A 26,309-nucleotide genomic window follows, 5' to 3' on the forward strand; every position below is an offset into this window, starting at 1 on the left:
TCCAGCATTTTTTGTTTTTGTTTTAGATTTCCAGCATCCGCAGTATTTTGCCTTTACCGTAGTTAGCTTAGATTGCTTTCAATATTAATGGTGTCTAATCAAGTCATTAAGATGTTGCAGAACAGTTGGCAGACTATACCTTCAGTTTGGCTGAGATTTAATGGTCTGATGGTGAGAAAAACATTTGTTGTTTGATGCAATTCCAGTCTATACCGATGACTGACAATTCCACCATCTTCCTCCAGGAAAAAACATCCCTTTGACCAAGCATGTTGCCAATTCTAGAAGGGAAGAGCAAATATAGGGAAGAAAACTGCAGAATTTGTTTATTATTTTCATTCAGTGGCACATACAGGCAACAAACTGATAGTTCACATTTGGATGTATTGAGATGCGAAAGGGAAACTTGGAAATGTTAATCATTAGTAGAATTAATAATTTGGGTCATTGAAAATTTTTCCAAATTTCTACACTTGGCATGTATAATGAGATCTTCTGTCCAGGTTGTGCAATTTTACATAAAATACCTCTGAGGCAGTGAAAATGCCAACATCCCAGCAGATACGGGTGATTTTTCAAAATTCACTAATACAACAAATCAAGTGCCCAAGCATTCAAAACTTACTGTTAACTTGTGGATGTAAACTTACAGATACTTGACACTGAGTATGGAATAGGGACAATTAATGACAAAATAAATTGATTTAAGGCATTTTTTTTGTGAGGGTTGAGATTGTTTCCTTCTTTTTAAAAATATCTAATTCCATCCTGTTTCAGTTTTTGTGCCATGCACCATTGAAGGCAATGGGTCATCTCCCTGCCCCTGCCAATAGCACTTTGAAATGATCTATTCAAGGGTACGTTGGCATCTACTCAACACCTTTTTGAGACAGCATGATAGAGATGGGGAATTCAATGTATGGGGATAAAAACAGATGAACCCAAATGCCCACACTCTGTGGCACAGTGTACTGGAGATCTAAGAAACTGGTATTAAACCTAAAAGAACACATGCTGCCCTTGAGGCAACTGAGGTGGAGAAGAAACCAATGTCCATCTCCTTCTGAAATATGCCTTTGCAAAGAAGGTATGGAAGGAAATGCAGTGGTTTTCATCCTGAGCATCTCCGTAAATTAGGGCTCCATACTATATGGGCCGTTCCCAGGGATGCATACTGAGATAAACATCAACAGCTGATGCAGGACCGTCAACTCGGTGAAAGTTGCTCTTTGGTGTGCCTGAAAATCATTAATCTTCCAGTGCAAAGAGCTGTCCACAACTGAGTGTTTCAGGCTGGCACATTCTGAAGTCAGGGATACATGCTGAGATGCACTAAAGCTTGGGGCAGCTATCAAAAAGACTCAATGAGGAAAGGCCACTGTCTAAGGCCCTGCTGCCATAGTACACCAAGGGGCTGGAATCTGTGTAAAATCTCTCGGACTTCTTGTTTGACATGAAATGTAGTATTGTAAATGTTAGTTACAATTGCAAGTGGTGAGGCACCTGAGAGTGCCACATACTGCATTGAAAGAAATTGAATTGTATTACACTTTAATGTCAAATTTGAACTGTTAGATAATGTACTTTTACAAATGTTATGAATAAAGTATATTTATGGGAAAAACCTGGTGTTAAATCCGCTAGGTAGTTTTTAAGATTAAAGTATTTTTAAAAACATTTCCTATAAAGATCATCTTTTACAACTCAAAATATCTGCTCCTGTAAACAAAGTGCACTGGTTCAACAAGACTTTTTATTGGTTATGCAGTTAGCATGTACAGGCAGTGCAAGACTAACTTCCCAAACTTCCTGTTCACTTGGCCCTGCAGAGGTATTTTCAATAACCCATTAATATCCAATCATAATGCCACCAATGCAGAGAAAGTATGGCAGTCTCATTGTTAATCAAAAAGCAGTTTATCTTCATGGTTATGGTGCATCTTATGAATCTATGACAAAGAATTACATTAAGAGAAAAAACGGAATACAATGGGATACTCCAGCCAGTTGGAACAAAATGATTGAATGAAGTGTATTAATACTACAGATATTTAATTGGTGTGAAGAAATATTTTTAGAAACATCAGGAATATTAATAACCAGAAACAATACTTCCTTTTGGGAGTGTATTTTTCTTGTGCGGATATAATTTATTGGTTTATACTAGTTTAGCATTTTATTATATTGTACTATTTTGAAACATTCCCATGGTATCTTGGCCACAGACCCAACTGCACTGGAGAGGGCATGCTCTCAGGTTGAAACCACACCCTACAGAAGAAATACAAGATAGTTGGACAATGGGTATTTTGTTGAATTGCATTCCCTCAGCCTGTCCTCTCCCTCCAACCACTTGAGAGTGTGCTTAGACTTTGTTTGGTCCCTCCATGCAGCAATCTCACTGAAGAAGCTTTTTTCTAACCTTGTACTTTTTTGTTGACAGACACGTAATTACTTAACAGTTACCTTATGGCATAAACTCATGCAAGCCTTGTCTGTTTCCTTTAAGAGTGTGTTTGTGTAAGTGTTACATAAACTTGAGGCGCTCCCACCTAACTTTCCACTTAGCCCTGCAGAGGTATTTTCAACAATCTGTTAATAACTGCTCATAATAACATCCATGCAGATACTGCCTTGCTAACATATTCAATGCACCAATGTAAGGTAGCAATGAATGAAGCACAACGTGGACACTAAATACCCTAGCTGAACTTGGCACTTAAATGCAAGTTAGAAGTTTTGCTTTATGAATTCTCTTGTTTGCCTGTGGAATTAAAAGGAACAAAATGATTAAAAAGGCAACCTATTTTGTTTGGCAGCCACCTTTTAAAATAATGTGTTGTGTTTGATAGTAACACTATGTTATTTCCAGTTTTGAAGCCCAATGTAGCAGGGTATGTATGGAGAAAGGGGCTTTCAGAGTCTCCAAAATCCCCAGTTCTAATAGATAAAGGACTCTTGGAATAAAAGGGACAGTAGCAACATGGATACAAAATTGGCTGAGATACAGGAAACAGGGAGCAGTGGTTTATAGATTTTTTTCGGACTGGAGGAAAGTTTCTAGTGGAGTTCCCCAAGGGACCCTTGTTCTTCCTGATATGTATATATAAATATATATATATTAATGAAATAGGCCTTGGTGTACATGACATAATTTCAAAATTTGTGGATGACACAAAGCTTGTGAACTGTGAGAAGAATAGTATAGAACTTCAAAAGACAAGTTGATGGAATTGGCAGACAAATAGCAGATGAAATTTAATGCAGGCAGGTGGAAGTGATTCATTTTGGTAGGAAGAACACGAATAGACAATATAAAATAAAGCGTACAATTCTAAAGGGGGTGCAGGAGCAGAGGGACATGGGTGTATAGGTCCATAAGTCATTGAAGGTGGCAGAGCAGGTCGAGTGTAGTTAATAAAGCCTACAGTATCCTAGGCTTTATTAAAAGGGGCACAGAGTACAAGTTATGTTAAATTTTCACAAAACACTGGCTCGGCCTCAACTGGAATACTGCGTCCAGTTCTGAGTACCATGCTTTAGGAAAGATGTGAACGCATTAGAAAGAGTGCAGAACGATTCATGAGAATTGTTCCAGGGATGAGGAACTTCAGTCATGAAGATAGACTGGAGAAGTGGAACTGTTTTCCTTGGAGAATGACGAAGGGTCTGAACAGAGTAGAAAGGAAAAAACTGTTCTCACTGGTAGAAGGATCAAGAACGAGAAAGCACAGGTTTAAGGTAATTGGCAAAAGAAACAACTGAGGGGAGAAATTTTTCCATGCAGTGTGGTTAAGATCTGGGAAGCGCTGCCTGAGAGTGTGGTGGAGACAAGCTCAATCAAGGCATTCAAGGGGGAATTGGATCATTATCCAAAAAGGGAGAATGTGAAGGGTTACGGGGAGAAGGTGGGGCAGTTCATTTAGAGAGCTGGCACAGACACAACCTTCCAAGCTGTGACAATTCTGTGATTCTTCAGTTGGACAGTATCTTCCTGTAATGTTATAAACAGTTCCACCAGCAGTATGTTTTTGACAATACACCAGATGGCGCTCTAGTCACTCAGATTTCCATCAAAGCTAATATGTTCCACCTATCGAAAGAAAATGCTTTTAATACAATTCATTACAAATGGTGTATTGTGCACTGTGGAACTCAATAATTATTTTACAAGTAAATTCAACAATATAAAGAAGGTACAAAGGACGAATTGTGGTAGATTGGGAACTACATTAAAAGGTAGGATGGTTGACAGGCAATGGCTAACATTTAAAGAATTAAAACATGGTTTACAACAAATACACATCCCTTTGAGGCACAAAAATCCAAAAAGTCATCTAACCATGGCTAACAAGCGAAGTTAAAGATTGTATTAGATCTAAGGAATAGGCTTATAAAGTTGTCAAAAAAGTAGTAAGCCTGAGGATTGAAGCATTTCAGAATTCACCAAAGCAGGACCAAGAAACTGATAAATGGGAAATAAAATATGAAAGTTATCTACAGAGAAACATAAAAAAAACTGTAAAAGCTTTAATAGAAGTGTAAAAAGGAAAAAATTAGTAAAGGCGAATGTAGGCACAGAAGATTTTATAATGTGAAATAAGGAAATGGCAGAGAAACTAAACAAATACTTGTGTCTGTCTTCACAGAGGAAGATACAACAAACCTCCCAGAACTACTAGAGAACCAAGGAACTAGTGAGAATGAGGGACTGAAAGGTAGTACTGGAGAAACAATGGGACTGAAAGTTGATAAATCCCATGGACCTGATGATCTACATCCCAGTGTTGAAAGAGGTGGCTGTAGAGATAGTGGATGCACTGGTGGTCACCTTCCAAAATTGGAGAGATTCTGGAACAGTTCCTGCAGATTGGAAGGTGGCAAAGGTAACCCCACTATTTAAGAAGGGAGGAGCGAGAAAACAGGAAACTACACACCTGTTAGCCTGACATCAGTAGTAGGGAAAATACTAGAATCTATTAATAAAGGATGTGATAACTGGATACTTAGAAAATAATGGTAGGATTCAGCAGAGTCAACATGGATTTATGAAAGGGAAATCATGTTTGACAAACCTGAGAGTTTTTTGAGGATGTAACTAACAGAATAGATAGGGAGGAAATAGTGGATGTGGTGAATTTGGATTTTCAGAAGGCTTTTGAAAAGGTTCCCCATACAAGAGGTTACTACACAAAATTACAGCAAATGCGTGGATTGAGAACCGGTTGACGGACAAAAACAAAGAGTAGAAATAAACAGGATATTCTCAGGTTGGCAAGCTGTGACTAGCGGGGTAGCACAAGGATCAGTGCTTGGCCCCCAACTATTCACAATCTATATCAATAATTTGGATGTGGGAACCAAATGTAATATTTCCAACTTTCCTGCTGACACAAAACTAAGTGGGAATGGGAATTGTGGGGAGGATGCAAAGAGGATTCAAGGGGATTTAGACAAAGTGATTGGAGTAAGAACATGCAGATAGAATATAATGTGGAAAATGTGAAATTATCCATTTTGGTATGAAAAACAGAAACAAAGAGTATTTCTTAAATGGTGAGAGATTGGGATGTCCTAAGTGACCTGGATTTCCTTGTTCATGAGTCACTGAAAGCTAACATGCAGGTGCAGCAAGCAATTGTGGAGGCAAATGCTATGTTGACTTTTATTGCAAGAGGATTTGAGTACAGGAGTAAAGGTGTCTTGCTGTAATTGTATAGAGCCTTAGTGAGATCGTACATGGGGTATTGTGCACAGTTTTGTTCTGCCTGTCAAAGGAAGGATATACTTGCCACAGAGGGAGTGCAACTTAGGTTCACCAGACTGATTCCTGAGATGGCGGTATTGTCCTATGAGGACAAATTGAGGAGATTGGGCCTATATTCTCTCGAGTTTAGGAAAACAAGAGATGATCTCATTGAAACACACAAAATTCTTACAGGGTAGATGCAGGAAAGATGTTTCTCCTGGCTGGGGTTCTGGAACCTGGGCACACAGTCTCAAAATAAGGGGCAGGCCATTTAGGACTGAAATGAGGAGGAATCTCTTCACTCAAAGTAGTGAATCTTTGGAATTCTCTATTCCAGAGGGCTGAGGAGGCCCACTCATCAAGTTTGTTCAAGGCAGAGATCAACAGATTTCTAGATATTAAATACATCAAGGGACATCGGGATGGTGTGGGGAAATGGCATTGAGGTAGATCAGCCATGATCTAGTTGGATGGCAGAGCCAGCTCGAGGAGCTGAATGGCCTACTCCTGCTCCTATTTCCTATGTTCCTATGTAATACTATTTCATGAGCAGAAAATCATAGAAATAAAATCAGTTACAGCACAACACAAAGATTTTTTGTTTACTTATAACACAGAGTGAAATTTCCTTTTTTAAGAGTATGCTCCTCCTTTCCTCTTCTTTCCAAATCATGCACCAGCAGGACTCATATGTTTTTAGGGATTCACCATTAGACTACACATAACAAACTATTAAAAGGTACAACTGAGTGGCTTGAAATTATTCTCCTTCCTTTTTTGAGAAAAGCATCTGGTTCCTCCACTCCCATCTTTATCCTCCAAATAGCAGCAAAACTAATGCAGGAGTTCAGCTTAACAAAAGCTGATCCAACATGCCAAGGCACAAAATAGATTTATTTTAAAACACATCTCTTTACATATAAATTCTTCATAATTATGGATATTCAGTGCAACAAGCCCATTTCTTTAAAATAAAAGCAAAAACTGTAGATGCTGGAAATAGTAAATTAAAAACAGAATGTGCTGGAAAAACTCAGTACGTCTAGCAGCATCTGTGGAGGGAGAACAGTGTTAACGTTTTGAGTCAAATATGACACTTCTTTGGGGAGTTCTGAGAGTACCAGTGATCCTCAGGCACCTTGTTCACATTGCCATTCTTCATGTGTAAACTTAGACAGAGAATGTTGGCAGCTTATTCAAAAATGGCGCACTTCACAGCCAAACTCAGTTGTGTCCTTGTGCAATATCTGATAATGCACTTTCCAGTAGGAGTCACTGGATAACCATCAGAAGCATGAACTCTGGCAGATTTGATCACGTGAGCTCAAAGGCACTGAGGCCAATTGTAGAGCAATAACTGCTGTCCCAGCTGAGATCAGTTAACTCAGCATTGACCGGAATTGAAACTTGGGCCTCTGGTCTAATTGGCCTAATACTGCATCAAGCCTTCACCCTAGCTAGAACCTAAACTGTTTTAAAGGTAAGCCATGAACTTAGGGACTAAAGGAAAGATCTCTTCAGCGACAGGTTATTCTGGCCAACATTCTCTTTTGTGATCATACATACTGCCAGCAATCTCACCTGTGAAAGAATTGCTGTAACAGTGCATCGCCCGTGTGAAATCCTCCACACAGTTAACAGCAATGAAATGTGATTGATGAAGTCACCACACTACTTTCATCATAATTTACAAGTAAAATGTAATCTGTTTTAACTCTGCTGAAACAGATAGTATCATGTAAGATCAATACATTATGAACGTCTTTTTTATTTTAAAAATTCCAACATCTGAGGCAAAATTCAAGATTAAAAACAAGACAGACCCACAGATCACAAAGAGCAGACAGAGGCCGGGCTGTTATATATTATGACATCACTATGCCCCAGGCACAACATTATTCACAAAAGTTCAGTTTGCAAATGAGCAAAGGAGTGCACAGATTTTAAATGTGGTTGCAGCTGCTTTTTTTTAAACTGCTGCTTGGTTAATGTGCCACTGGATTTACTTTTAAGAGTTAACCACCACCAGCTAAATGCAATGTTATTTTAACCAAGTTCTGCTGGACTGGAGTGAATGGGAACTAATTTGCAAAAATTGTGATGTGATGATCGTTGATAAAATAACTAGGTCAGTCAAGAAAGGAATATTTCAGCCCATTAGCCACTGTTGACTTCCTCCCCCTCCCAAAATGTTTAACCAATTAGATAATGCAAATAAAACTAGTGTGTAGTTTTTAAACAAGCTTAACTATATACTGCAATAATTTACAACACTTTGCCATATTGTTTAAACAAAACAAGATTTCAAAATAAAACAACACCAGAGTGTTTCTTGCATCAGATGTCTTTTTTGGTGGAAGCTATTACTGGGAAAGAATTAGCTACAAAAGGGCCTAAGGGGTATAATTACTTGGAAGGAGAATGTGATATACGGTCCCACTGAAACCCTGCATTCAGACATTTAATATAGGAAGCCATGACATCTTTTCCGTTTCATCATATATTTATACTGCCTTTGTGTTTTTGGGTTGCACTGTAGGGAGGGGAAAGAGGTGTCAAGTGAGATGTGGCTCTGTTATTTCTCTGTGCCGTAGCACTAGAATCATCAATGCACAATTTTTACAGAAGGTCTCCAGGCTCCCATTCACAACTAGAACAGTAACATTTTCCAATTTTCTCTTGGAGCATTTACAGCTGTTATTGTACTGAATGCTGAAAGGAAAATCTAACAGAAATTGAGAGATGAAGGAAGGAAAGAAGAGGGGAAAAAAATCAACATTAACACTACACAAATATTGACTTTGTAAAGTCAATATCATGTTATCTTTACCCCTTAGGAACTAAAATTGAAAGAGGCTGATTCTAGTTTTGAAACAAGCAGTATGTGCAGTCAATACTTCTTTTCTGTAATATTTCTTTTTGATCCCAGAGATCAAAATAAGGAAAAAAAAGAGAAAAAATACTTCTAACTTCAAAATTTGACCTCTGCTAAAATTGATCGATGAATCTTGTAGAGAGTTTGAGCAATCTACTGGTAAATTCTCTCAAATGCAACAGAGATCCAATACATTCCCAAACCAATTGTAGAATTCCCATCAACCTATAAAATCACTTCCCTATCATTTCATCACATAATGCCTGATCCATATCGATGCCTAAACCAGATTCATTTTCTTCCTTGAATTTTTTTTCTCAATTTCTGTCCTTCTCAAAGGTGGTGACTTGCGTTAATGTGCAGTTCCATGGGCACCACCTGTCTTCCAACACTATGCCCAGCTGGCCATTCTTTGCATGTTCTTCATCAACAACTGCAGCATGCCTACTGTCACCTAGGATAAAATCAGCTAACTCAGCACAGATCAGGGATTGAACCTGGGACCTACAAGTCAGTATGGCTCAGGTTCACATCACACTACAGTCATGGAAGTGTTCCCACATTTTTTCTAGTGTTGCTTCAATTATTCAGGAGCTCAATACTCAATGGCTGGGCATCACCTAATTTCACTTGGAGCCATTTTCAATTAATTGCTTTTGGAAATGAATAGCTTACGGTGAAATCTTTTAAACCAGAATGCATTTATTTTGGAACATGATGTATGAAATTTACTCTAAAACTGAAGCACATGAAGAGGTTAAGATGATCAACAGAGCAAATCTTGAATGCTTTATCATATGATCTGCAAGATGCATTACTGCTTTGGAGAATACTCAGATGCATTAATCACTACATAGAATTATAGTAACTTTCTATATTTGTAACTTTGCCAATGGGGAGGGTGTTTATATGTGTACGTGTGTTTTTGGGTTTATGGCGGGGGGGAGAAGAGAAGAAATAGTCATAGCAGATCATAACAATTGGACAATTCTTGCCTGCATTTCACAGATGGTCATGAAATTTCCTGTGCCATGCATTATTAGGACAGGAGTAATATTGACACTTAATGTACTGACTAACACAAGTAAGCAACAGCTCAAAAAAAAGAGAAAAATGTTTCCCAACATTGAAAATTGAGTTGCAGAATCAATAATTAGATATTGAGTAAGAAAATGATTGAGTTCAGCAGCAACACCTGTTACACTCAACTAGACTGCTACCATCCACTATCTGAATTTATTCATGAAGAATGGCCACTTAGCCCAGGTACCCAAAGTCAGCCAGTGCTGCTGAACTGTGTAGCACGAAAACTCAGTGCCTTAAGGGAAAAGCTAGCAAATAAATGCTACTGGCTGACTGTCCTGCTCTGCATTTCCAGGATTTTGTATTTTTATTTCAAATTTCCAGCATTTACAGTTTATTTTTCTTTTTGCAAATAAATACCTCTGATATTGCAATTTAAACCTTTTTTAAAAAAAAGGTATTTCTATAATTCACTAAACCTGCACTAGAGTAAGAAGGGAAATCATTAAATATTTATTATTTGTTTGCTCCACTTTACTGCAACAAGAAATACACAAGTCTGCAAAGTGCAATGATGGCGTGACTAGTAAACAGTAACGTCACTACAATAGTTTGAGGTGTACTGTCGACTATGTCCTTAGGGCTACTCCACTGTTTCTGTACTCTTGCTAATTGGGCCAGCGGTGCAAATTACATTATGTTCATTATCTGGAGCTATTACTTTTAGTATGGATACTCGAGTCTCTGTGTATAAACAACATTTTTATATTCAGCAACATTTTTTACTGGGAAAAAAAAATGTAGAGCAATAATGCAACATAACCAGCAGAATTATCCTAAAGATTCACACGCTATCCTGACTTGGACATATATCATTGTTGCTTCACTGTTGCTGAATCAAAATCCTGGAAGTCACCCGCTAACAGTCTACCTACACAAGGACTGAAGTGGTTCCACCTTCTCAAGGGCAATAAATGTTGGCCTTGTCAGCGATACCCACACACCATAAACAAATAAATTAATTAAAAAGCATTTGAATTAAATTTATTCTCTTCCTTTCTTTGCCAATATTTATCTTTATAAGTTTAATTTACCCACACATATATTAAAGATATCAATAAGACATAAAATGCTGCTATTCTGAATATGGATTTCACACAGAGCATCAATCAGCTTTCTATTTTCAGAAGCAGACTAAACCTCTGTATTTCTGGCACAATATTTTTATTTATTCATTTCAGATTTCTATTAAGGGTAGGTTTCTTTTATTTCTCTAAATGAATGAGAAAGGGTGTGCTTCACAGATCTGACATCAGAAACTTGAAGAATTACCTTTATTGCTTTGGGCTCTGTTAATTTCAGACATTTTGTACTGGTAGCTCCCATACTGATGGTAGAAGAAATTGAGGCCTTGCGACTTCGAGCAGATGAGGGTCTTGATGAAAGTCTGCTATCAACTGAAATACAGTCATGCGTATAGTTAGAATTCTTACCTTACATCAGTTTTAGTTTGAAGATCAGAGAGCTTGTGAAAAGATAAAAGGCACAGTTATACTACCATTACCAGTTGATGACTAGAACCTGCTTCTAGCAATGTTAACCTAGCAGACCCAAGATAAGCCACCAGTTTCTTATCAGGGACAGGGATGCTCATTACAGACGTACTTACATCCAATCACACAAAAAAAACAATCTTGCCGTTTAGAAAAACCTCAGTGGGAAAACTGCCATTTGTCCTACTGTATCTCTACTTAACTACTATCTACTATTCACCAGCCAAACACTATTAAAGCCCAGGATTTTATGTGAATAGATGGGGCCGGTAGCAGGTGGCACTAACTCTCCCAACCTCACCGAAATCTCATGCCGGTTGGCCAATTGACAGCTGGCAGGTGGGGTGGTGGGGGGGGGCGCTGTTGGAGTTGGGTAATGAGGTGCAGGCCATTGTATCAGCTGATGCCAACGGATATGCTGGAGGATTGTTTAAAGTCTTGCTAGCAGTAGAACACAGCTAAAGGCCTCCTGTAGTCAAGCCAGCCATCCTTCAAACAGTTCAGATAAGGTTCACTAGGTTCATTCCTAGGATGAAGGGGATGTCTTATGAGGAAAGGTAGAACAAGTTGGACTTATATCATTTGAATTCAGAAGAATGAGAGATGATCTCATTGAAACATAAGATTCTGAGGGGGCTTGACAGGTTAGATACTGGGATGAAGTTTCCCCATGTGGGTGCATCTAAAACTTGACGGTACCATTTCAGAATAAGGGGTCACCTGTTTATATTGGAGATGAGGAGGAATTTATTCTCTCAGCAGGTCATTAATCTTTGAAATTCCCTACCCCATGGATTAGTGGAGGCTGGGTCACTGGATATATGCAAGGGTGAATTGGACAGATTTTTGATCGACAAAGAATTCAAGGGTTATGTTGGAGGGTAAGGGGGGGTCAGAAGGGTGGGGCAGGAAAACGCATCTGAGGCTATGATCAGATCAGTCTTAGCATATTGAATGGAGCAGTAGATTCAAAGGGCTGAATGGCCTACTCCTGTTCCTATTTCTTATGCTCTTACGTACCTCCTACAATCCAGCCAGTCATTCCCTCAAGGCCTCCTGAAATCCATACGAACATACAAATTGGAAGCAGGGGTAGGCCACTCAGCCCCTCAAGCCTGCTCTGCCATTCAATAAGATCATGGCTGATCTGATTGGAACCTCAACTCCACATTCCCGCCTACCTTTGATGACCTTTCATCCCCATGCTTATCAAGAATCTATCTACTTCTGCCTTAAAAATATTCAAAGACACTGCTTCCATCACCTTTTGAGGAACAGAGTTCCAAAGACTCATGACCCTCAGAGAAGAAATTTCTCCTGATCTCTGTCTTAAATGGGCAACCCCTTATTTTTAAGCAGTGACGTCTAATTCTGATTTCCCCTACAAGAAGAAACATCCTTTCCATATGCACCTGTCAAGACCCTCAGGATTTTATATGTTTCAATCAAGCCTCCTCTTACTCCACTAATCTTCAGTGGATACTTAGCCTGTCCAACCTTTACTCATTATACAACCTACCCATTTCAGGTGTTAGCAGTAAATATTCTCTGGATTGCTTCCAACACAATTACATTCTTCCTTAAATAAGGAGACCAATATTTTACACTGTACTCCAAACGTGGTCTCACCAATGCCCTATATAACTGAAGTATAACCTCCATGCAAATTACATTCAATTCCGCTCACAATAAATGATAACATTCTATTAGCTTTCCTAATTATTTGCTGTGCCTGCTTACTAACCTTTTGCGATTCATGCACTATGACACCCAGATCTCTCTGCATCTCAGAGCTCTGCAATCTCTCACTAGTTAAGATAATATGCTTCTTTTTCATTCTTCCTGCCAAAATGGACAATTTCACATTTTCCCACATTATACTCCATTTGCCAGTTCTTTGCCCACTCACTTAACCTATCTATATCCCTTTGTAGCCTCCTTATGTCCTTTTCACAACTTACTTTCCTACCTTTCTTTGTGTCATCAGCAAATTTAACAAACATACCTTCAGTTCCTTCATTCAAGTCATTTATATAAATTGTAAAAAGTTGAGGGCCCAGCACTGACCCCTGTGGCACACCACTCTTAAGAACATAACAACATAAGAACTAGGAGCAGGAGTAGGCAATTCAGCCCCTCGAGAACTGCCCCGCCATTCATTATGATCATGGCTGATCTCATTTCGGCCTCAACTCCAATTTCCTGCCCTCTCCCCATAACCTTTCAACCCATTACTAATTAAAAATCTGTCTATCTCCTCCTTAAATTTATTCAGCGTCCCGGCATCCACTGCATTGAGGTTGTGAATTCCACAAATTCACGACCCTTTGAGAAAAGTAATTCCTTCTCATCCCTGATTTAAATCTACCACCCCTTAACCTAAAACTATGGCCTCTCGTTCTAGAATGCCCCAGAAGGGGAAACATCCACTCCACGTCTACTTTGTCTATCCCCTTTAGCATCTTATATACCTCAATTAGATCTCCTCTCATCCTTCTAAATTCTAGCGAGTATAGGCCTAAACTGCTCAATCTCTCCTTATAAGACAAGCCCTGCATCTCTGGAATCAATTTAGTGAACCTCCTCTGAACCGCCTCCAGTGCAACTACATCCTTCCTCAAGTAAGATGACCAAAACTGTGCACAGTACTCCATGTGCGGTCTCACCAATGCCTTGTACAGTTGCAACTGCACTTCCCTATTTTTATACTCTATTCCTTTAGCAATAAATAACAAAATTCCATTTGCCTTCCTTATTACCTGCATACTAGCTTTCGGCGATTCATGCACGAGGACACCCAGATCCCTCTGCACTGAAGTATTCTGAAGTTTCTCTCCATTTAAATAATAAGTCGCCTTTTTATTCTTCCGACCAAAATGGATAATTCACACTTATCCACGTTAAACTCCATCTGTCAAATTTTGGCCCATCCACCTAACTTTTCCATATCATTTGTAAATTTCTTATTTCTTCATTGCAACTTACTTTCCCACCTATTTTGGTGTCATCTGCAAATTTAGCTATAGTACCTTCTATCCCTGAATACTCCTACATCTTGCATTACATCTTGCCAACCAGAAAATCCTCTCAAAAGCTTCCTGCATTCCAGCCAGCAATCCCATCGAAACCTCCTTAATTGCAGCCAGCCAACCTCTCAAAGCTTCCTGCATTTCATCCAGCCATCTCCTAAAATTCCAGCCAGCAGTGCAGCCCTGCCAGATGGAGAAGGCCAAGAGGTCAGCGAAGCTAGCATAGTGAAGGCCGCAGGAAGAAGCACTTGTCAGCATAGTAGAAATATGATCCGGGTGGCCCCATGGTTCAGGCTTGACTTGCTGCATGTTCTCCTCCAGGTTACTTGGGAAAGGCAGGAGGTCCTTTTCCCCAGGGACAGGAGAAGGAGGCCTCCCCACCTAACCAAGCAAGCCTGGATGGAGATCGTGGTGGAGGTCAGCAGCTGTAGATTCATTCAGAGAACCTGACTGCAGTGCCACAAGTGTGTCAACGACCTTCTCCATTCCACCAAAGCGAGTACCACACTCGGTTGCCTTTGCAGGGTCAACATATGGATAAGTGTGGGGGTGCGGCTGCTGGGGAGGGAAGTCGACATGTGGTGGCAATGGGATGAGGCTGCAGCTTCTCCTATGAAAGGAATTAATTTTGGCAGTTTGGTCAAGGGGTGCAGGTCTGTCAGTGGCAACTGTTGCAAACTTGCTCTAGAGTGGCCCAATGTCACATGCATTTGAGTGGCTCCAAAGTCAGCAGTTACAGTGCTAGATGCTTAGGTGTTGCGCTAGTTTTTGTGGGGCAACTGACATTCCTCTTCCTTATTCCCACAGGAGAAGATGTTCCACAAAGCCAAAGGAAGGGCCCAGAAGGGCAGCGGCATCCCATTTCTTGCAATCCTAATGCCAATTGAAAAGGTGGTCTTGAATTGGCAGGGCCACATGGCAGCTGCTCTATCATGGACAGTGAGTCAGGAGTGTAATCCCAAGAGTAGCCTCATGACCAAGCACAAGGGAGCCTCTGATGAGCACGAAGGATGGTGTTCCTGGGTCCTCTACTGTACATACATCGATCTGAACACCATTGATTCTGGAGGCTCATATTTGGAAGAGCTTTGATCTTTCTGTTCATTTGCACAAGTCAACATGAAGAACAAAGGATTCCCATTTCTTAGGGGCTGAGGAGAAGATGGGGACCTCAGAAGTTGCCACAACACATCATCCCCTGCAACCTCTATCAGTCAAATACTTTCAGAACAGTGAGTATGTGTTCACGCTGAGATTCAGGGTCACAACCTGATGGGAGTACCACACACGCAGCTGTCCAGCTGTCAAAGGCTCTGACAGCTGAGGCTACTGACAGTTGGAGGAGGCTATGCCAATGCTGAGCCCCAGGCTGATGACAAACCTCTGGAGTCATCAGTTAGGTGGCAGATGCTGGAAGTTCAGCGTGAGATGAGCGAAGATTGGGCAAAGATTCCAAATAGAATATAGCTTTTAGTTTTAGTAATTAAAGGGTAGTAAGATAAGTGGACATTTGATTGAGAAGCTGGTAATAACTTTGATATAAATGCAATTCAAACAAGCTTAGGTTTATTAGACTTAAAAGGTAACCTGAGTTTATCTTACAAGGTCAAAGTTGATGGTGATAAAAATGAATAATGAAGCTTGTAAGGGAGCCAGCAGGTCTGGAGAAAGAGTCATAAACTCCAACAACAATATAAATTATTCATATGGGTCATAAGCATTTGCGTTAAAGGTAAAATAGTTTGTTTACATTTCTATTTGAAGTATCCCAAAGCATGTCATGTTGCCATGGAGATAGTGATTCAGGGTGGAGCCTTAGTTAGAAAGTACTTTATTTCATTTATCTTTGTGTGTGTTGCTGACAGAAGCAACCAGTTCAATTTGAGAACAGACCAGGGCAGTTATAGCTTTGCTTTGGTATATACTGCAGCTCACTGTGTTGGGAGAGCCAAAGGGAATAAAGTTAATCAGGCCTGCATCCTAAGCAGAGAAAATACTAACTTTATTGTTCACTATGCAGAATGTGGGTGAGGCACGAGCTGAGTTTGGAACTTGTGAGGGGAAAAGCTGGAAGATTTTACTATCTCGAAGCTAGAGGAAGAAATCTACAGTGGTCCTCACAGAGCCTTGTGACAGAAGGCAGTTTGCAGTTAGCTTGGTAGCAGTCAGCTTGGTCAGTCAGCAGGAGCTGTGAGTCATCCATGGGACTAGAAACATAGAAGCCATTAGGACCAAGAAGTGTTCCTATATTCTAAATCCCTAAACAAGAAGGCAATGAAGCCCAAGTTTGAACTGAAGAGTCCACAGTCATGAGGTTTGGAAGATAATTTGGAGGATCAGTTAGTCTAAAAGCTAATAAAGTATCCCCAAGAAATTTTAAACTTTGAAGAATAGCTGGAACACTGAGGAGACTTCTGGAGTGCTGTGGCATGTCTTTGGGTAGGTCCCAAGAAAAGTGAATGAACCTTCAAGTTTCTTGTAATGGGTAATGGAACTCTTGGGGGAAAATAACAAGTAGAACGGAGGTTATAGCACAAGTCTTTACAAATTATAGTGTTAGGTTAGTGGTGGTTGCTTCGTTTAATCTCTAAGTATAGAGTAACATTTGTTTTTGTTTAAAAATGTGAAATCTTGTGGTATAATTACTGGGCGTTCGGATTTCTCCTAAAACGTTAATGGTCTCTAACAGGATTTTAACATCTGTCATTGGATGCCAGAGATGCATGAACTCTGTATGCCATTGGCTCATCCATGAGCTCAATGTAGCAATGGTAAGGCAAGAGGTGAATGAGGTGCTTGGAGTTTCCACCTGCACAGGTTAGCAGGCAGGCACAAATATGCCTTGCAAGAGTGGAGGAGCAGTTGGCTTCTGTATCTGGAGGCTCCTGTCAGGCCGCTCCAATTGTGGCCAGTGGGTCCTCAGCCTCTCTGCCAGTGAGACGAATGGCTCAGGTAGTCATAATGACAGAGGATCCTGCACCAGGGCAGGATCCCTCAGGCCAGGGCCACAACAGGCCTCAGGCAGCCAGTGGACAGCAGCCAAGGTCACGCCAGGCCAGGGGCCATTAAGGTCAGCAACCTGCCTCCTCTACTGCTGGTAGCACAGTGGGGGCAGCGCAAAGAAGCACTCATAAAAGAATTAGTAAAACACAATATATACACTTGATCTTTACAAGTAAATAAATAGTTATGGTGTTACTGCTTGTGTGTGCCAATGTTTGTAATAAAGATGTCATTTGTTTACATAGCATTTCTATCCATTGTTGGAGGCCCTCTGGAAGTTCAGGAGTACCATGGCTTGTCTCAAAGGCTATATGGGAGGGACTATAGCATTTGTGGGCATCCTTTCGACCATACAGAAGCAGGGAAGTAGCAAAAGGCACCTGGGCTTGCAACCGAGGTAAACGCCTCCCTTCCACCTAAGTCATTGTGCCCTCCTTGTGGCCCCTCATGTCCTTCAGGATGTTGCGACTGGACATCAGCTTCCCCATCATCCTCCTCATACGAAGATGCCTTGCACTCCACTAAATCCCCATCAGTCAGGGCTTCTCTTCTCTGTAGAGCCAGGTTATGCAGAATGCAGCAGACCACTATGATCCAAGGGACCCTCGCTGGACATATTTAAGTGCCCCACAGGAACGATCCAGGAAGCTGAATTTCATCTTCAGGAGACCAATCTGCTCACTGGTTGTTTGGGTCATCATGTGGCTGTGCATTTCTCCTCTGCTTCCGTCCTCAGGTTCCTCACTTAAGTTAGTAGCCATCTCTTTAGTGGGTTGTCCTTGTTGCCAAGAATCCAACCTTGAAGGTGCACGGGGGAAGTGAAAAGCTTAGGCACCTTGATGGAGTAGAATCCCATCCAGTTAATGAAGGCCCATGGCTGGACTGTGGGAGCCTTGATGGCAACATGAATGCAGCCTTCCACACCTTGCACCTAGGGGAATCCAGCAAGAGCCTCGCATCCTTTGGCTCTCTCAATTGACTGTCCAGATCAGTGCAATAATGAATGTAATAACTGGCCCTCGTGAAGAGGGCATCAATCACCATCTTGATGCAATGATATGCAGCTGACTGGGGGATGCCACATGTCTCCAGTAGGCCTCTGAAATGAACTGGAGGCTTAGAAATTAAGGGCCATGTTGACCTTCACTGGCAATGGAATTGGATGATGACCAATGCCAATGGGGCTCAGCTAGTCAACCATCATGGCACAAGGATCTGTGGCAGCCTCTTGAGAGGCACAGTCTTCAGAGACAATGGAGGTAGCTCATCCGCTGTGTGTAGACCCTTGCTACAGGATACCTTCTTTTCCTTATTAGAGCCTGCTCCTGGTCCCCTCTGTAGCCTTATGGCACTTTCCCACCCTGAGGTTTCCTCTCTAGGTGGTCAAGAGTGTTGCTCCTGTCTGGATCCATGTGGCTGCACTTTCCCCTTCCTCTTAGGTTCTCCCCTTTGCTGGAGGCCCAGCCTTCTGAGTGAATGATGCCCACCACAGGTGGGCGCTGCTGATCTGAAGGGTCACACTCTCAGATGCCTCCTCCAAAACCCCAACCCACTCAAGCCCCTTTCAATACTGCCAAGTGCTAGCAGCCAGATGGCACTATGGAGTAATTTTCAATTTTCCTTTTTCGAAACCATGCACTATTCCCACTTGACTTGCTATTAGTCATTTGGTAGTACGGAACTTGAGAATTGCTGAAAAAAGAGACATTTCTAAGCTTTTCGTCTTGTAGTCATCAGGACACTCGCAAGAATACCAATATAAGTGGTAAAACAACAATTTATGCTCTATGTGAAGAGTATGCTGATTGGTGGCATTGCCATGGAGAATGCACCACTGATGGTGACTGACAGTTAACTGCCAAGCATTGTCTGACATCTAAACCGGGCAGTTTAACACTGATTGGTCAAGGCATTGCCCTGAGGAATGCCCTCAGTGAATGGCTGTCAATAATTTTGTCTAGCTGAAACAGGCGCAATGTCTGTACATGTTCTTTCTATCTACAAAGAACAGGGCCCTATGTACTAATATACGTAGCTTCCAGTACATGCAAATGCGCCACACTGCGAGCCTGACTGATAATCTTAAATTGGTTGTCAGCGTAATTCTTAGCACATTGAGGATTATGCAGCAAATGTTGTCTAATCTCGGAATCCCATCCAATGTTGGACACTGTGTTTTGAGTTTTGCAAGCATGGGCTGGTTGGGTCGGGTCTGTACCCTGCCCATTGCGAACAGAATCACAGAATTTTAATGGCACAGAAGAAGGCCATTCAGCCCATTATGTCTGCACCTGCTCTCCAAATGAGCATTATGATCTAGTGCCATTGCCTTGTCTTTTCCCCTGTACCCCTGCACTTTGTTTATATTCAAATAATCATCTAATGCCCTCTTGAATGTCTATATTGAACCTGCCTCCACCACACTTCCAGGATGTGCATTTCAGACCCGGACCACTCGTTGTGGGAAAAGGTTTTTTCTCAGCGGCTGGGACATGCTGTTTGATACGATCCACCAATCTTTCGTATGTATGGCCTACATACCTAGCTGGCGTTGAAAGTTACATACCATATTGTTCATTTGTGTGATAGGCAGACTGTCTTTTTGGCTTGATGGCAGCATCCTGTTAGTGGTGAACACCACTCATGTTGCTACTGCATAGTAGCAGCGTGAAACAGCCTATTACTCAAATTTTTGAAATAGATTACCCTGGAAGGGCAAGGTGAGGTAGACTGGGCACTTTTCAGGGCCGAAAGTGACAGCCTTAGGCCCGTTCATGAATTTGCGTAATATACAGTGTGAAATGATCTGATCAGAGTAGCATTATCCTGCAGGATGCCTTTGATGCGCCCTATTTCAGCATCAAGCTTGCATGGTGAGCAAATGGCTCAGGCCCTAGTTACAATGTTGCTGATAAGACCAATCTTATAGTGTGTGGAACTGTAAGAATCCCAACGTGTATATTCACCAGTGAAGGTAGACCGTGGTAGAGAATCCCCTGGCAGATTTCTCAACTAGTATGTCAAGGAAGGGGAGTTAATTTGACTGCTCCATTTTGTAGGTGAATTTGAGCACAGGATGAAGCTCATTAAGACATGTAAGGGAATTGTTACATGCAGCTGTGGATTTCAACATAGCAAACGTGTCATCCACATATTGGAAATATGCGAGGGGTAGGAGGTTAGGTTTCATTCCATCGAAGACACATTTCTCATGGAACCCAACAAAGATGTTTGCGAGAACTGGGCCCAGAGGGCAACACCATCTATTTGGGCATACACGGTGTCATTAAAACTGAGCTCAACTGCGCAAGTTGCCGAGTTCATAAGTTCAATGAATACTGATTCATTGGTGGGTCTAGATTGCCATAATATAGTGTCAAATGTTTATGGCTTCCTTAAGTGGAACATTGGTGAATAGGCTAGCAATGTCAAATGAGCATATGGACACAGCATTGCTATCGATATACAAGTTCTGTATGGCCTTCGCAAATGTGAAGAAGTCCTTCACTGTGTTGATGGAAAACTTGGTCAAAACTGGTTGCAACAATTCGCCCAACCATTTACACCAATTCATATTATGCAGAAACGGTCATAGATAAGATGGGGCATAGAGGGACTTCACTTTTGTTTATGTTGGGCAGCCCTTACCTACGCGGATGTAGTGAACCATGAGGACAAGTCCTGTCATATATATCACCTGGTAGCTCATTGCTCTTACATAAATCCAGCAAGCATTTTTTTTAGCTTACTTTCGAGCAAGGCTGCCTGGTCATGTTGGGCAGCAGGTCCAATGGATACAAATTTGGACCTGTCATTATGAATGGCGTGCATTTTGTTGATATAGTCACACTTATTAAGGATGAATATTCCTGTCCCTTTGTCAGGTTTACTGATATGTATGTCCGGGACGGTCTTAAGGGCCTCGCAACGCTGTAAGACATTCATGTTGCATGTGAAAGTCGGACAGGTTATTCGGAATCCCGCAATATGTGTGCGCTAGATCAGCTAGGTGCACTTTCAAGGATTCAGCATCTTCAGTGGATGCTGGTTTGTGGTAGGATAGTTGAGAGTTCAAACTCAGCTAATAACTCTTCCCGTTTTATTCAGGACGAAGGCACACCAAAATTGAAACCATGCGCAAGAACAAACTTCTCGCTTTCTGAGAGTACATGGTCAGAGAGATTTATTATATGTTTAGTGGCATCACTAATTGCATTGCTAAACTGCTTCAGTCTTGGCCAATCCGGGTCAAGCTGCCTGATTTTAATTTCAACTAATGCTTGGCAATTAACTGTCAGTCACCAGTCACCAGTGGTGCATTCTCCATGGCAATGCCACCATCAGCACTCTCACATACAGTATAAATTGTTGTTTTCCCCCTTACATTTATATTCTTGCAAGTGTCCTGATGAGTGCAAGACGAAAAGCTTAGATATGTCTCTTATTCATCAATGACTTGCTATCCACTGAAGGTAAAATCTGGACCTGGTGTGATGACATTGGAACAACCAAGCCATGCAATTTTTCGCAACCCCCACCCCGCTTCCTCCAAGGTTGTCCACAAAGGGGCTGTAAAATCCAGGCCAAAGTGTCCAAAACTGTTTTAAACTTAAGTATCAATGCAACGGTCCTGTGTGCATTTTGGAAGTACTACTTTAAGTAATCATGTCTTAGTAAGATGAAGAGCTTTTCAAAACATGGCTGACTACAAAGCTACTCAATCAGATTTACTCAACAAAAATAACTCTGTATCACAGTAATCAATAATTTCATAAGACACAACAGTGAACTGCAATTTCTTTTAGACTTAGTAAGAAGACATAGTGACATTACTATATCTATATGGGGTATGTTGAACATCATAACATTATCACAAAAACACAGTTTATAACAAAGTAATAAAATTCTAATATTAAAGCACTGGCCAAATTTTCAAAATAGCATTTCTCCTCGAAAAGTGACTGATCATCATGGGATGGCATGAGCTGTGCTCATGTTTACCTTTTCTGGGGATTATTTCTGTCTCTGGATTTCGAGAAGTTCCCAGCAATGATTTTGATGAAGGTGAGGAAGAACACTGCAGTGAAGCATCTGTCAAACTTCCAAACTGTTGTTGCTTCATCTTGGCATTAGCCTCTAATCTTGCTACTGCAGTCTTTTGACTTCTTTCAACAGTTGCCAGGAATAGTTTACAAAACTGTGAAATGAAGTAGTACAATACTAATTAGTAGTTTTCCCTGTGTATACACTGATCAGTATATCAAATTCAAGAAAACTAGTTACTTTTAAAAGAAGATAGGTCAGAAAATACTCTTCCATCCCTGATACATGAAAAAAAATATACTGCAATATCTCTTATCTTTTAGGAGGTATTGTTTTTGTACTGTATGTGGACAAATCATTGAAGATGGCAGGGCAGATTGAGAAAGTGGTTGATAAAACATATGGGATCCTGGGCTTTAAAAACAGAGACAAGAGAATAAAAGCAAGGAAGTTATGGTCAACTTTTAAAGAACAATGGTATGGCCTCAACTGAAGTACTGTGCCCAATTCTGGGAAGCACACATTAGGAAGGGCATGAAGGTATTGGAGAAGCTGCAGAAAAGATTTATGAAACTGGTTCCAGGGATGAGGAACTTCAGTTACATGGGTAGATTGGAGAAGCTTGCTTGTTCTTCTTGGATAAGAGAAGGTTGAGAGGAAATTTAGAGGGTGTTCAAAATCATGATGGATCTAAACAGAGTAGACAGGGAAAAACTGTTCCCATTGGTAGAAGTGTCGAGAACTATAGGACATTGATTTAAGGTGAATGGCAAAAGGACCAAAGGTGATATGAGGAAAAACTTTTTACACAATTGTTACAATCTGGGAAGCACTGCCTGAGAATGTGGTGGGCACAGATTCAATCGTGGCTTTCAAAAGGGAATCAGATAATTATCTGCTGAAAGGTTTTGCAGGATGACAAGGAAAGGGCTGGGGAATGGGACTGAGTTGCTTTTGCAGAGAATCGACAGGGACACGAAGGGTGGGAAGGCCTCTTTCTGTGATGTAACCATTCTATCATTCTATGTATTTTCATTTTTATGGAAAGCTACCATTCTGTATCACTGCTATTGTTTCAAACCCCTACAGCTAACATAGATTGTTGGTTCTGAAGAAGTTAGGTGTTGGGCCAAGACCCATTGTGATGGACATCACCGAGTTTGAAAACAGTAGTCTAGAAAACAAGAAAAATCAAGAAGCAGTGAATTAGATGACACAATATAACATTTTAAAGTGTGTAGATTGTAGGAGGAAAAGAAACTGAGGGAGGTAAGGAGATTGCAGTTTTTTGGAATTGGGGGAAGAATAAAATTAAGTTATTTTAAATTATTTCAATAAGGATTTTAAAGTTGTTATGTGTGTGAGATAATCATTCTTTAAATAATGCACAAAGATTATGTCTTTTATTTTATATTTCAAGTTTCATTCAATCATTAGACTTTTATTGCTCAGCCTTTGAGACATTTTCAACTGTTTTATACCAGCTGAAAAGCAACTTGTTGAAAAATAAACAAAATCTGTTTTGTAGTGTTGGGTATGTTTAGATCCAAATTACTGAGTAGCAGAGCACCTATGTGCTCCACTGTTGCATGGTATTAATATTAAGTTAGATGGTTGAAGGAAAATGAATAAAAGGATGTTGGCAGGGCAGGAACTTGGGATTGGGACTACTGCCTGCGTGGAGGATAAATGCTAACATGGACTGAATAGGCTGAACAGTCCTTCTCTCTGCTGTACTTTCAATGTAATCCAGGGAAGCGGGACACTTTGTGTGATTTTGACAGAGCCTGGGGAGCAGATCATCTGTCTTTCTGTCTTTGAACAGAAGGAGGAAATATGGGAGAAACTATATAAAATAGAAATTGTAAGATATAAATCACTTGATTCAACTTAAATAGATCAGTTTAGAATCATAGAATATTACAGCAAAGGAGGCCAGTCAGCTCACTGAGTCTGCACTGTCTCTTTTGCAAAGCAATCCAGTTAGTTCCATTCCCCCACATTTTCCCCATATCTCTGCAATCTTTTGTCTTTGAAATATTCACCCAATTTCCTTTTTGATAGCTGCTACTGAATCTTCTTCCACCACCCTGTCCGACAGTGCATTCCAAATCCTAACCACCTGTTACATAATCTCCAGTTCTTTTGTCAATCATCTTAAATCGATGCCTTCTGGTTATAAACCCTTCAACCATTGGAAATGGTTTCTCCTTAGTTACTCTATGTAAATACTTCATAATTTTAATCACCTCTACCAAATCTCCGCTCCAAGGAGAACAATCCCAGCTTCTCCAATCTATCCACTTAAACCTGCCTGATTAAGAATAACTGGCAAAACACATCGCAAGAGTTCATTCCCAAAGCATGGGGATTCTGAATCATGAGGTACAGTCAGTCACATTAGATCCACAAGGATCACATCCCTTTTCAATTCTGACTGCAGGTGGATTTTGTAATCACCTCAGTATTTTGCTTTTTTACCTTTCATGAGACAACATTCTGTGTAAAGTAACAATGCTACAATATAGGAAATAATCTAAAGAGAAGAGGGATTAGAAATTAAAAATTAAAAATTTTCCTGAGGAAATTGGTCAGTACTCCTGACTTCCCAAAGCCTGTCTACCATCCACTAGGCACAAGTCAGCAGTGTGATGGAATATTCTCCAATAGCCTGGACGTGTTAGCTCCAATGATACTCAAAAAGCTCAACACCATCCAGGGCAAAGCAGACTGCTTGAGTGACACCCCATCCAACACCTTCAACACCATCATCAACACTGCAATAAAATTGTATATTAAGGCATTTTATACATAACAGCCTAAATTTTGCAGGTAGTGGCAAACAACTGGCACAAGCCATTGATTACATTTACACTTCCCGGCAGATGTCCTATAGGTTTTTGCACTGAAACTTGCAGTGATTAGAAATGCAAAACAGCACGGAACCCTCTACAGAGGATCTGGGACTTGTGTGAACAGAAAACAATAGCGCATTGGGAGTTAAAATTATATTGGTTCAAAAGCATCCAGTGAATGCTGAAAGGCTACATTGTCGTGGAGATGGGTGAAGCTTAAGACAGTTCTCTGGTTTCGGTTTATTTGACTGTTCTATAGGAAGGGAAAGGGCTTTACTGAAAAGGTGCTACTGTTAGCAGGCTCCAGGCAGTTAGGGCTTGAAGAAACTCTGGGCGCCATTGGTGCAGCTGTTGGTTGCAGTTTGGATCTTGTGGGGTTTGCAACTCACAGAGAAGGCCTGTGAGCCGTTCAGTGTAGTTAGGGCTCAGAGGTAGCTCCAGGAGCCATTTATAGCTTGGTGCAGCCTGGAGACTGGAGTTTGGAGAATCCCAGGGGCAGTGCCAGCTCAGTGAAGCTAGCCATCTGCAAAAGAGTTGGAATTTTGCTGGAATTAGAGACGGAAGTGCAGCTTTTTGAATCCCATAGAATGCAGTCTCAGGAGAAGCGATTGAACCATCAGGTGGTGAGCAGTCATTGAGACAATCTGAGTCAGAGTGGCTTTTGAGGGAATTCAGAAGCTGGATCTACAAAAGTGAAGAGCTAAAATCCCTCCTTAGAGAGACAGAGTTTTAATGAGATTTTGTGACTCACAGTGGTCACTGATGTCTGGATGGGTTGCTGAGAAATCCATGATGTGTCTTGGTTGCATCTGCCATTTAATGTGCAGTGTGGTGTGTTCAGCCACAGTTTGCTAGTTAATGCATATTTGTTTCATGTTAATTCTGTTTGTTACAGTATAAGACAGATATTGTAGATTGTTTTACTTTGCTGACTTTGAATAACAAAGTTTATTTTGTTTATTAAAACCATGGAATCATGTGGCTTCATGTTCTGAGTAAGTACCTGGGATTTCAAACTTTATCTACTTTAACCAGATTGTAACACTTCCTTCATTGGGACAGATAGTGGGATCAAATTAGGATAATGTCACAGAAAAAGAAGAGTGAAATGAATTAGGATTAATAGTTCTGTGTATCAAACCAAAACATGTCCAAAGAAAGATACTTGCAGTCAAAGTC

General features: G+C 40.7%; 1 protein-coding gene across 1 annotated transcript in view; it reads right to left on the reverse strand.

The window, feature by feature from the left end:
- The window catches only part of efcab7 (EF-hand calcium binding domain 7), a 97,558-nt gene that overhangs the window by 45,059 nt on the left and 26,190 nt on the right, over nt 1-26,309 (reverse strand). The window contains exons 5-7 of the mRNA XM_078561314.1: nt 22,234-22,429; nt 10,980-11,104; nt 140-281 (exon numbers count right to left, since the gene is read on the reverse strand). Of these exons, the coding sequence (XP_078417440.1) occupies nt 140-281; nt 10,980-11,104; nt 22,234-22,429 (463 nt within the window). The remainder of the gene's footprint in view (nt 1-139; nt 282-10,979; nt 11,105-22,233; nt 22,430-26,309) is intronic.

The sequence above is a fragment of the Cetorhinus maximus genome, chromosome 17 (genome assembly GCF_964194155.1).
Source record: "Cetorhinus maximus chromosome 17, sCetMax3.hap1.1, whole genome shotgun sequence".
Classification (NCBI taxonomy): domain Eukaryota; kingdom Metazoa; phylum Chordata; class Chondrichthyes; order Lamniformes; family Cetorhinidae; genus Cetorhinus; species Cetorhinus maximus.